Source organism: Odocoileus virginianus, chromosome 3 (assembly GCF_023699985.2).
Source record: "Odocoileus virginianus isolate 20LAN1187 ecotype Illinois chromosome 3, Ovbor_1.2, whole genome shotgun sequence".
Taxonomy (NCBI): domain Eukaryota; kingdom Metazoa; phylum Chordata; class Mammalia; order Artiodactyla; family Cervidae; genus Odocoileus; species Odocoileus virginianus.
Window position 1 is genome coordinate 58,710,032 of NC_069676.1, and position 13,346 is coordinate 58,723,377.

Consider the following 13,346-nt stretch of genomic DNA (forward strand, 5'->3'; position numbering starts at 1 on the left):
TAGGGAACATAATGATTGTAAGACTTTTTACACATCTAAAGTTACCGTCTCTATAATTCAGAAAGGCTCTACCAATTAACTAACCCACTAGTAGCAAACAGAAGGCCAGTTTTACTGCAACTCTGCCAACATGGACTAGTGTCTTTTTTTTTTTTTTTTTAAATGTTGATCAATTTGCTAGGCCAAAACCAAACTAGAAACAACCTACTGTACTCCTGGCCCCAATACACACAACCATGTGTTCAACACCATCCCAGGTTGCTCAAGACCATCCTAGCATGACATATACTCGATAATTTCTTAGGCCTCCAGGCCCAGCTCATATATAATTTCTACTTGGTCTCTCCCCAGGGCTAAGTTAGTTTCTATCAGCAGGCCTGTTGAAACATCCACGCAATTAGTTCCCCAGTTACCCGTGCTTCTCCTGTTAATCCAAGGGGGCTCCTTGAGGACAGAGACCAATTTTGAAGTTGACTTTGGATTTGATGCCTGTTGTGATGCCCAGAGAGTATTTCTAGGGATTTCGAGGCCTAATAGAAGGTCTCCTGTTTCAGGACCACCTGGCACTTGCTTAACATAGCTCCCAGGCCGAGTTCTGGACCTACAGAATCTGAGGGTGGTATGTGTGGTCCGGGAAGCTCCAATCTACCACCCCATCCAGGTGATTCTGAGGCTCCTGAAGACACACGGTCCAGAACTGAGCAGGAATCAATAAGCAACTACTACACGGAAAATTCCCATGGCGGGGCCTTGGCTGCTTTCTCCTCAGAGGTCACGGAGCAGAGTTCACTCTACAGCGGGCGAGGACGGGAGCTGGGAGGGGGCCACAAGGATTTCCCCGTCCAAAAGCACAGTGGGGCAGGCCTCGGGCTGGGAGGGTCATCCAGCTGAGCTCTGGAAGATGGCTGGAGGCTTCCTGTGTCAATGGAAACTTGGGAGAAGAACACTATCAGGTGGCTGCTAGCAGCACAGAATGGAGGGAGAACCCGGAACCTGGGAGGAGGGGGAAGGCCAGCACACCCAAGTCCCAGCTTCACTGTGTGACTTTAGGGAAGTGCTGTCCCCTCTCTGGACCCTCTTTGATGGGTCAGGGTTGGAACAGAGGTTCTCCTCACTCCTTATGGGCTCCAGGGCAGCCCTTTGACCAGGAGGTCTGGAAACAGGGTTTCTCCGTCTTGGGAACATGCACAGTTCTGGGACCCAGCTCCTTGCTGTCATGCAGACCAGAGCCCTGCTCTGGGTCAATGGGAAGTAAACCTGGTCTGTGGCAGAACATGATTTCGAACAGAGTCCAGGCAGAGCAAAAAGACAGCACCCAGAGTGGCGGGGAGAGCAGCAAGCTTGGACTTGTCCTGGCAAGACCCCCTCAAATTTGCTTGCATTTTGGAGGGTAAATTGACAGGAGGGACTAGTAATGGTTGATCAGCCTTGAAAAATAAAAAACGGGAAATACAAAGACTCTGGACTCTGGCTTCAAATCTCTGCAGGACCACCATGAGGTAAAGGCTGCTAGTGCGTGGTCCACAACCTCAGAGGACAGAATGGTGACCAAGGACTAGAAGTTTCAAGAAGTTTTAGTGCAACATGAAGAATCTCAGAATGGTCTTAGAGATAGGCTGCCATCTTGGGAGGTGGAATGGACTGGTGATAGTAAGCTCTCCATCATTGGTAGCATGCAAGAAGCAAATGTCATTTTGCAGGTTGGACTGACTGATTTCAGAGGCATCTAAACTCCAACAAGCAACTCCAGCAATCCAATTCTGTAAGATATCCTTGACGTTTAAGAAATAAATATCTCTGTTAAACAAAGTGTTTAGCTAGTGCAGGTGGTATGAAAAACCCACCAACAGTAACAGAGTCTCAGTGAGATCTGTTGAGTATTATTCAAGTTGAATTCAGGGTGAATTTTCATAGTCTTATACTTAAAGCGTCAGGGATAGACTCCTCAACTTCCCTCAAACTTGAGCTGGGAATTTCTTTCTCCATGAAAGACTGAGGAAGGCAGAAGCAACTTGGACAGAAGCTGCCCAGCTATTCTCTCCCTCCGGGATCCTACCAGGATGGAAGTCGAACCCTGAGGATGGCACAGCCTTTCCTGAAGACACTTGGTCTCACCTTGCTTTAGGGACCATCATGCCATCCTTTTCATGGCCCTTCAGGCATTGTGCGTTTCTGATTTAGTGGTGTGACTTACGGCCTCATTATCCCTGACTAGCTTAGAGAATTTAGTAATCAAAGGACCCTTGAGAGTTCACCAAGCTCCTCCACTGTCCCCATAAACTGCAGACCTGGCTTCCCTTGGCTGTGTAGTTCTGTCACACCCTCCTTGGCTGTGGAAGGCTTACTGGGACCCAGAGGACAGGGTTGGAAGGGACCCTGGAAACTGCTTATCCAATCCCCACCTTCTATTTCCAGATGGAAAAACTGAGGCCCAGAGGTGGAGTGGGCAGGGCCTGTCAGAGGCCACAGAGCAGGATCAGAGCCTCCTGGGAGTCCAGACTCAAGGCAGAGCCCTTCCCCTTCCTTCGTGCATACGCCAGATTGATCCAAGCAGTCCAACATTTAGGGAATTCTGAGGCTCAAGGGACTCAGGTCACACTCCTTTGCAACATCAGAGCTGACTTTCCGGTGTCAGGACTCGTGCATGGGTGCGGCCCTGGCACCACTGGTTTCGGGATCTGAACAACCACAGGCAGAGCCCATTGGCTGAGGGTAGAGGCAGGAAGGAGGTGGGGCGGAGACCCAAGGGGCTCCCTCCAGGGCCTGGGGTGGAGGAAAGGCGGGGCCTAAATGTTCAGAGCTGTTGAGAAATGTTAGCCTTCACACCCAGACTACAGAGGCTCAGAGGTAAGAATACCACAACCACTGGCCTCAGCTTCCACATCTCTAAGATGGACAGAAGTATTTTGCCAAGCAATGCCTGAACGTGATTTCATTTTCACACAGCCAGGACAACTAAAAATTGACTTTGACTCGTTTATTTTACATTTTGACATTACAGTGTCAAGCATCACCCAGTGCCTGCCTGGGGACACACCAACATGACCACACAGCCCAGTGAAAGGCAGGAGCAACAGCAGGTTCCTCCCGGCTGTGTCAGGAGGCCCTGCCTATTCTCCGAACACCTGCAACACCCCCAGAACACCCCGAGTTAGGGGCGGATGTGGTCTCCATTCCTCCTGTCTGACCGGTTGATGAAAAGTCTCAGGGGAGGACAGACCACTTCCGCCCAAGCACCTGCTGAGACCGCCCACGCCAGACAGTGCGTGCAGGGCCCAGCCCCTCCTGCACAGATGAGAGGCTGAGACCTAGGGAAGGATTTCCCATACGCCGTAGTCCTTTCTTCCTCCCTAGAGCCCACCTTCTCCTGTCCTGTATCAGCCTCCCATGGGTCTGCCTGCTCTGAGCGCCTGAGAGGGGCCAGAGCTGGCAGAAGCACTCAGCACCATTTCTGGCATTTGGGTCAGCCGATCAGGGAGAAGGACCCTGAAGGAGCAGGACAGAAAATGGTGTTAGTGGCCACCATGGGAGAAGAGACAGGCTGAGGACACAGACACAGCTGGATATCCACCTGTCTCGCCAACCCAGTGGCAAACCCTGCAGTGGGAGTCCAGAGTCAGGGCCCTGACTTGGTACTTGCTTGCTGTGTGACCTTGGGGGAGCACCCTCCCCTCTCTGGGCTTCTGTTTCCTCCTCTCTGGCATGGAGTTGGGCAATGGATACATCATGGCCCTTCTGGCCTTGATACGCTATGGACGCAAAAGAAGCGGCAGAGTGAGGTCATTCTGACACCTCACCCTCTATCAGTCCCGTCACTTGCTGGTTCCCAGCACAGCAGGGCTGATGGCTGCACACACGCAGCGGTCAGCCCCCTCGTGCAGAGGGCTTCTCTGCAGGACAAGGCAGGAGGGGTACTTGCTCAGGAGGGCCTGCGGGGGGAGTGTCCTGAACCCTTCAGACCACCCTCTGTTCTTGAGCAGCCCCTGTGGGGAAGCTGTAAAAGGGGGCTGGAGTGCCTAGAGAAGAGGATGACATAGCCCAGCAGCCACCACGCAAAGTACAGGCAGCAAGTTCCCTGCCGCAGAACTGCCAGCAGAGAGAGGCACCCATTAGTGAGGTCGACGGCCCCTGCAGGGTGCTTGGGGCAGAGTCACTTGTAACAGGGAAACACTGGAAACCAGCCTCACATCCACAACGGGGCATTGGCTCCATACACTAAGGTATCACGGCTCCATGACACTATGCAGTGCTACGCATCTGTTTAAAAAAACAAAGAAGGCATTTACCAACAAAGGTGGAAAGTCATTTGGCAGAATATCAATAGCAAAATAAACTATTACTGTACGAACATGCACAGGAAAAACTACCTAGAAAAGTACACACCAAGGGCCGTCAGTCATCATCTCTGGAGAAGAGACTAGAATTATTGTGGTCAAGGAGGGGGAGCTGCAGTTTTGCCTCAGTTCTTAGGATTTTTTAAATGGTGTATTCAAGTTTGACTCATGTACAAAGAAATGAGCAGCAGACAGAATTAATACCTCTCTTGGAACCTAAAAGCAGCCAAGGGGGTCATTTTACAGGTGGGGAGGTCAAGGCCTGGGCAGTGATCACACGGCAAGTTAGTGAAACAGGAAGGACTAGGACCCAGTCTTGACCCCCGGCCCAGTGTTCTTTCCTCTGCAGATGCTGCAGCTGGTGTCCGAAAGCACTGGGGCCGTGTCCAAGCACCTCCTTGTGCGCAATGCTCCCCACTCTGCTGCCAAAGAGGGGACACGGTCTCCCCTGCCCATTTTAGCTGGCAGCCAGGTTGGGGGGCGGGGTGAGAGAGGGTGGGGAATCAACAAAATATATACATCTCCTAGGGCTGCTGTAACAAATTACCATGCAGTTGGTGACTTGAAACAACAGAAATTTCTTCTCTTCCAGTTCTGGAGGCGAGAAGTCAAGAGTCAAGCTGTCAGGTGGATTGGGTCAGTCTGGAGGCTCTGAGGGAATTTCTGCTCCATCCGTCCTTCCTAGCTTCTGGTGGTCGCAGCAACCCTTGGCGTTCCCTGGCTTGCAGATGCATGACTACCATCTCTGCTTCTGTCAGCACATGGCCTTCTCCCCATGCTTCTCTGTCCACATTCCCTTCTTCTGACAAGGACATCAGTCCTTGGACTGAAGCCCACTGTGCCCCAGTATGACCTCATCTTGAAGGATTACATCTGCAAAAGCCCTGTTTCTAATAATGTCATACTCACAGGTCCTGGGTGTACATGAGTTTTGGTGGTGGGGGGGGGGACACTATTTAGCCCATGACAGGTAACTTCTCTGATGTCACAGCTGTTTCCTCAAGGAGCGGGCAGGGGGTAGGGTTGCACAGGGTGGAGGAGGAATGACAGAGTTCGTTGAACACTCTGAAAAAGAACTTCACTCCCGGGGAGGAAGGAGAACTGGAAGTAGGTCAGTCTGTACATCGCTTATCTGGGGGGAAAGCATGGGGTGTGGGATGTGTGGGATGGATGTATTGTGAGGTGTTTGGCCTAGATGTTCTGGAAGATTCTGTCTTGAAAATAAAGTGACACAAGATAAACGATTTTTAGGGATTCACATTTACCTGGTGAGAGAAGTCGGATGGCTTGTCTGCAGGTGATGGATAGATTTAGATCTATCTACACTAAAGATGGATGGATTTTCTCATTTTCTCTCACTCTTTCTCTCTGCCTGCAGTGGAGTCCTGGTTGATCCCTCTGTCAGACCTATATATGTCACAGTACCTATGTATGGAAGCTTGTATTGGCTTTAACTGGGATGAGAGGGCATTATATTGTGGGTTGGGCAAAAACCAGGGTTTTCCTGGTGGCTCAGCTGGTAAAGAATCTGCTTGCAATGAGGGAGACCTGGATTTGATTCCTGGGCTGGGAAGATCCTCTGGAGAAGGGAAAGTCTACCCACTCCAGTAGTCTAGCCTGGAGAATTCCATGGACTGTATAACCCACGGGGTAGCAAAGAGTTGGACACAACTGAGCAACTTTCACTTCACTTCATGCCTAGACAAAGGTCTAAACTACTGAAGCTACACAAAAGAGCATGGCATTTGGTCCCATCATTTCATGGCAAATAGATGGGGAAACAGTGGAAACGGTGACAGACTTTATTTTTTTGGGCTCCAAAGTCACTGCAGATGGTGACTGCAGCCATGAAATTGAAAGACACTTGCTCCTTGGAAGAAAAGCTATGACCAACCTAGACAGCATATTACAAAGAGGAAACATTACTTTGCTAACAAAGGTCCATCTAGTCAATGCTATGGTTTTTCCAGTAGTCAAGTATGGATATGAGAGTCGGACTATCAAGAAAGCTGAGCACTGAAGAATTGATGCTTCTGAACTGTGGTGTTGGAGAAGACTCTTGAGAGTCCCTTGGACTGCAAGGGGTCATTCCTAAAGGAAATCAGTCCTGAATATTCATTGGAAGGACTGATGCTGAAGCTGAAACTCCAATACTTTGGCCACCTGATGCAAAGAGCTGACTCACTGGAAAAGGCCCTGATGCTGGGAAAGATTGAAGGCAGGAGGAGAAGTGGACGACAGAGGATGAGATGGTTGGATGGTATCACCAACTCAATGGACATGAGTTTGAGTAAGCTCCAGGAGTTGGTAATGGACAGGGAAGCCTGGCGCGCTGCAGTCCATGGTGTTGCAAAGAGTCGGACACAACTGAGCGGCTGAACTGAACTGGGCAAAACCCTCTAGCCCAGAAGCCACATACACACCAGTGTCCCCACAGTGTTTGGGACAGTGGGCTCAGTGCCTGGCAAAGGCCACTTCCTTTCACAGACCCTCTGTCCAAAATGAGTTAAAAAGTCAAGTTTGCCCTACTCCTATGGATCAGGTGTCAGGGACCCTGCATCTTATGTACCCCAGTTACGCTGACACAAGTGTTTGGCTCCCACCCACATTCAGAACCCAGCCAAGATGCCATCTCTTCTCTGGAGGCCTTCTCTCCCCCCACCTCTTCCCTCCAACAAAAAGGCACACTCTCCCAGGATTAGGATGAAACACAAGGATGCTCATGAATAACAAGGGTAGGAGTGGAGAATGTAAATAACCAAGTGTCCAAACTGGGTAAAAAAGCCACAGAACATCCACAGAACCTTAGACAGCCATTAAAAATCACATTTCCACAGACTTTTAACATACGAGAATGCCCCCAGCAAAATACTAAGTATGCTGCTGCTGCTGCTGCTAAGTCACTCCAGTCCTGCCCGACTCTGTGCGACCCCATAGACGGCAGCCCACCAGGCCCCCCTGTCCCTGGGGTAGGGTTGGTAAAAAAGCTTGTTCAGGTTCTCTGTAAGATGTTAAAAACCTTTTTAGGCACCCCAATAACTATTAATAGAATATAATTGTTTAAAATATATCCCTAGTTCTGCAAAAATAGTCACACTCACATAGGGCATACAAGTGAGGAAAAGAGAAGAAAGAATCAAGTGTACACAGAGGCGATCTCTTCATGGTGGGATTAAAAACTATTTTAAAATTTCTTTATATTTTACCAAATTCTAAATTTTGCCTCAAACATTATGAATAATGACAATAATTAGGTGTCGAGTGGAATCTTAGTATTTCCTAGTCCTGGGTTTGCAACACCTCTTCTACTCCCCGCCCCCACACTTCTATTTCTGTCACAATCACATCTGACCTCTGCTTGAACTCCTCCAGGATGGGGAACTCACTACCCTTCTTCCTGGTAAGAAGTAGAATCTGGCTCCCCTTAGCGTCCCCTCACTGGCCACAATCTGCATTTTGGGGTCAACAGAGAACCAGGTTGCACTCCATGCCGCTTGACAACACTTCAGAGGCTGGAAGGCAGTGGCCAGGCTCCAAGCTTTATGCTTGCAACCCCAAATGGCCTTCCAAGTACATTCATGGCCCCCTTCTCTGGCATCCCTGTTTGCTTTCCTTGGGTACAATCCAGGTGGTGATGTCCCTCACCTACATTCCCTGCTAACCAGTCAGTATATCAGGGACTGTATCACATGCATTCTTTCATCTAATCTCAGAACCCTATGACTCAGGAGCTACATCACGTCTATTTTACACATGAGGAAATTGAGGCATGGAAAACCCAAATTCCTTCCAGGGTCACTTAATAGATCCACAATGGTGCTAGGACTGAAGTGGCACCTGGCCCATAGTCTGGAGAGCAGAGTTAATAAATGAATGTGCTCAGTAGTGTCCAACTCTTGGCAATCCTATGGACTGTGGCCCCCCAGACTCCTCTGTCCATGGGATTTTTCAGGCAAGAATACTGGAACAGGTTGCCATTTCCTTCTCCAGGGGATCTTCCTGACCCAGGGATTGAACCTGCGTCTCCTGCACTGGCAGGCATTCTTTACCACTGAGCCACCAGGATGCTCCTGGTGAATAAATGAATATGTGGACCCAGTTCTAAAGCCCATGCCCTTAGTGTCTATGGTTTTGTATTAGAATTAGTTGTGCCCATGCCAGACTCTTCCATGACTTTCACTTCTGTATCTCTGCCTCTCTCACCTGGCCTGCTACCTGGAAGCGCTCATGAAGGGATACTGACCCCAGAGAACCTGTTGCCTGAGGCCCCGCTGTGGGAGCAGTACTGAGCCAGGGTCTCAGGTGTGGTGCTCAGGGCTGTGGCATGGGGGCCAGAGCCAAAGCTCTGAACCCTGGGTCACACGAGGCACACAATCAGAGGGTTGACCATGAGGCGCTAGGGCTTCCTTCCCACCTTGGCCCAGATGGGGCTGGTAACTTTTGGGGGATGGAAGGGCCCTAAAAACCCCCATGTCATCCTATAGGCAAGTCCACGGAGGGCTTGTTTCCTTGGCCCCGCCCCTCTCTGTCTGGCCTTCTCCCACATCTTCCTGATGTGGCCACAACAGCCATAGTCTTTGTCAAAAAGGATGTAGGAAGGACCACATCATGCAGAGATTCTTCAGTATCTACACCCAGCCTGCTAGGGATCTCCACTCATTTTTTTCACCAGGATTTCAACTTGTCACCAAAAGTCCCAGTAACACTTGGCCCCAGGTCAGGTCTTTCAGTGGGGTCTAGGACAGCTTGCCAGCTAAGGCTACTGGCACTGCCAACCACAGGACTCAGCAAACACTTAGGTCTGGCCCCTGGGAGGGACCTTGAGAAGTTCTATAGGTAAAGCCCCTATCCCTAGCCAGGGAAGTCCCCCCTGAAAGCCCTGGCCTCATTCCTCACGGGTGGCCACTCGACTCTCCACAACCAGCACCATCACTCTGCTTCTTCGGCTCAGCCTCCACTCAGGCTGTCCTCTCTGCCTCAACCGGGTCATTCCTACCAAACCTTCATCACCCAGCCAAGGCATGCCCAGCACTCAGCCAAGAAGCCGTCCTGTATCTCTCAAGGCTAGACGAGATACTCCTGCGGCACTCTGGGTTAACTTCCAGGCCAGCTCTGGTGTGGCCCTCACTCACACTCTAATATATAGGAGGCTCTAGGCTCTGTGCATGGCAGTAAGTACCAACAAGGAGGGCAGAAAAACCAGGCTCCACTGAATGGTTTGGCCAGCAACCTACTGAATGACATCACTCTTCCCTGAACCTCAGTCTCCTCATCTATGAAGTGGAGAAGGTCCCACAGCTCAGCCTGACTTCCAGGCTTTAGTGAGGTCGGCAGGATGTGAAAGTACTCTGTAAACTGCCACTCACGGTGAGTCATTGTTGTCGTGACCTGAGCCTCCTGGGGTCTGAGCTCATTTTCGTACATCCCATCCTCAGAGGTTCCCTCTCTCCTAGGGGGCTGACAGCCTGCTGAGCGTGAGCTTGGAAGTTCAGGCCTTTTCGGGGTTGGCACCTGGATGAGAAACCAGGCAGGAGCATAGCACAGAGGGACAGAAACTAGCATGAACTTTAAGCAAAATCAGCTTATAAATCCTGCCACTCAGGGGCAGGAGCCTGGCACTGCCGGGGCAGAAAGGCAAGCCAGGCTGCTCTGAGGCAACAGGGCAAAGGCTTTAATGCCAAAGGGCTTTGGAATCAACAAGAAGCCCCTGGAAGCACCGAGGAGGGGCAGAGACAACGGACACTGGGCTTGGGGACTGGGCATCTGGGTTCCGCTCTAAGTGGTTCTCTGAATCAGTCAAGACCCTTCCCCCTCCAGGCTTTAACCTCCCAGCTGCATGTTGCGTGCATCGGCACAGGTGGTACCCACGGTCCTTTCCCACTGGGATAGTCTCTGCTGACTGCACTTGCCCTTCCTTCACTGCCTGGGACAGGGGGTCCAGTTCAGGCTGTGCCAGGGATGGACAGGGACAGCTGGCAAAGCTCTCAGACAGGCAGGGGAATCCTTGCTCACTGTGGGCTCCTTTACCAGACTACGGAAGACTCAAGGCCTGGAACAGAGCCACTCCAGTCTCTTCCCGCCACCGAGTAGATGGAATTTACCCTCGGCGGACTTTGCAAGCTGAGCAGCTAACACAGGTGCAGAGAACACAGGCTCTCTGACTCCTAGAAATCATCCTGCTCAAAGCCCTCCCTGTCCATATAGAGGGAGAAACTGAGGCACAGACAGCACTTCGGGCATGTCTGTGGCAAGGCCAGGATTAACACTGAGAGTCGATCACCAGCTTTGTTATAAGTCTCAGGCAGGTCTCAGGCTTATCTGTTCAATATCCCATCAGCCAGACTTCTGCTTCCACGGATAGAGGCAAGCCTCAGTTTCCCTCTTGGAAGCAGGAAGACAGGAAGGTTTCTGAGTCAGAGCTCCATGAGGTATTTTGAACTGGGAATTAAGGAGGAGCAAGGATAGGGGGGAAGGCACTGTACTTAGGACAAAAGTCCTTCTCCCTGGACTAGGCACAGAGCAGAAATAGAATCATCCAGGTTTGGGACAGTATTGCATGCTCAACAGGCAAAAAAGCCTGTGCTCTGGTGCAAGCAAAGCAGCAAAGGCTCAAGTTAAGTGAAAAATTACTGAATAGTGTCACAGTGTGGGGGCCTTTCGGGGCCTCAGGGGACTGATCATCAAGTTCATAGGACCACCTCTTCCCACCTGACTGGAGGGCGGGCAGTAGTAGGAAGAAGGCTCAGGACTTGAGGGTCCACCCTTGGCTCTCTGTGCCTCAGGTTATCCTCTGGCTCCAGGCTCTGACCTTCTGGGTTTGTCAGAACCCAAGGGGCAGCTGGTCCCACTGCCAGAAACCGGAGTAGTGTCTCCTGGGCCCTAACCCAGCTCGGAGGCCCCTGGGGGGAGCGACAGGAAGGGAGGGAAAGGCATCAGAAGGCCGCGAATCTCCTCCCTGGTTGGCCCCTCCCAGCTCCCCCGAGGACAGCCCACATGCACCGGCTCTAGGGCCAGAAGAGGCTCTAGAACAGCGCTTCTCAAACTTTACAGCGTATTGTTGTCACCTGGGCATCTTATTAAAAGACAAGTTCTATTTTAGCACGTCTGGAACACAGCCCGAGATTCTGCAAGTCCTAGGTGATGCCGATGATGTAGATCTGTGGGCCATTCTGCCATGCAAGTAGCGGCCCTAGAGAGAATCTGCCTCTTAATGGTAGGAAAGCTAAAGGCCCAGAGAGGTCAAGTCACACGTCCATGGCCACACAGCGAGCAGGCCCTGACCAACGGAAAAGGGCACCTGCTACAGCTACTACTAGACGTTTCCCACCTCCACCAGCTGGAATCAATTGCCTGTCCCGGCCCCGGGGCTGTGTTTGTAAACTCGGCTACCCCGCGTGGCTCAGCCCTGGGTCAGGGAGAGAGAGCCGCCCGGCCGAGCCTTACCCGCCTCCCTGCCTGCCGGCCTCTAAGCGTGCACCGCCCGGCATCCCCAGTAGACCCGGGTCGCCCTAGGTCCCCAGCGGCGGAGCGGTTCCGCACCCGCCTTCCTTTCCGAAGTCAAACTTCTCCGCCGGCGCCCTTTACCTTTTTGGGGGGTTTGCAGCAACTCAGTCTGCTGTGTCCGCAGCCCATCCTCCTCCGGGGGCTCCCGGACTCCGCCTCCCAACTCTGGGGCCCCCAGAGATCCCTGCCGTCCGAGCCCCGCTGCCCGCTCGGCGCCCGCCGGCCGGGGCAGCCGGCGAGACCCTGAAACTGAACCTGGAAGCGCAGACTTGAGCCGGAGCTGGGGCGGCCGCGTGCCGTAAATAACCGAAAAGCAGGGCCTCAGGGAAAGCCGTGGGGCTCGCCGCGCTGCCGCCTGAGACAGGTGATCAGAAACTTAGTAAATGACAGAAAACTCGGGTCAGGGCCGAAAAGGTCCCAATGAACAATGGATTTCTTTCCAGACTCGCAGCAGAGAAAAGGCTAGGAAGAAAATTAAAATAACTATTTAGTAAACACAATAGCTATCATTTATCAAGAGTTGTTTCTGTCCTGGCTTCCTTGCACATATTATTTCTATTTCTTGCCATCTCCTTGCCACAATGGTATTATTAGTTCCTCCACTTTACAGGTGAGGAAAACGAGTCTCAGTTATATGATCTGCTTACGTGCACGTAGCTAGTCAGGACCAAAGCCCAGATAAAAACCAGTTCTAACTCCAGAACCTAAGCTTTCAGCCATTTCCCTGCAAATACATAATAATATGAAAATTAATTATAATGATCTTTCACTCTGGGTCCATAACTCTTTCCAGCTCACACTCATCTGTAATATTCTACTGTATCCATTTTGAATAGAGGTTACCAATAACAACAACCCTGTGAGGTAGATAGGCGGATGCAGGGAGAATAATGGACATACAATGTCAGAGCCTAGGAAAAAGAACTTTTAGTTTACCCTTGCTTTGTTATTAGCTGAGGTTTCTGGGAGTGGCAATGCAGGGCAACTTTGAAAATCAGTGTGAGTGTGTATGTTAGAAAATTATACACAGCCCAGAGACACTTGGGAAGATGTGTTGATGGAAGGGACTTACAGTCAGGAATGGAAAAAGAATGTGAGACTGCAAAAGAACTTCCTCTCCAGAGTAGACCAATCACAGTAGGTCCCAAGAAAGGAAACTGAGGACACAGGTGATATTAGGTCCTTGGAAAGAAGAATAATAGAAGACGGTGATTCACAAAGTGTGACCTCCAACTCAACAGCATCAGCACTACCAGAGATCTTTGTGAGAAACACAAATGCTCGGGACTTCCCAGTGGTCCAGTGGCTAAGACGCCATGCTCCTAATGCAGGGGGCTCTGGTTTGATCCCTGTTCAGGGAACTAGATCCCACATGCGAAAACTAAGAGTTTGCATGCTGCAACTAAAGATCCTGTGTGCTGCAACTAAAGATCCTGTGCACCACAACTGACCACAGCTAAATAAATAAACAGAAATAAATATTTACAAAAAGAAATACAAAAGCTCAGG

The 13,346-nt window shown here is 50.9% G+C and overlaps 1 protein-coding gene across 1 annotated transcript in view; it reads right to left on the reverse strand.

Moving 5' to 3' along the window:
- CCDC69 (coiled-coil domain containing 69) overlaps positions 1–12,067 on the reverse strand; it is a 35,103-nt gene extending 23,036 nt beyond the window's left edge. Inside the window, exon 1 of the mRNA XM_070465675.1 lies at positions 11,919–12,067. Within this exon, the coding sequence (XP_070321776.1) occupies positions 11,919–11,966 (48 nt within the window). The 5' untranslated portion in view covers positions 11,967–12,067. The remainder of the gene's footprint in view (positions 1–11,918) is intronic.
- Between the last annotated feature and the right edge of the window lie 1,279 nt (positions 12,068–13,346).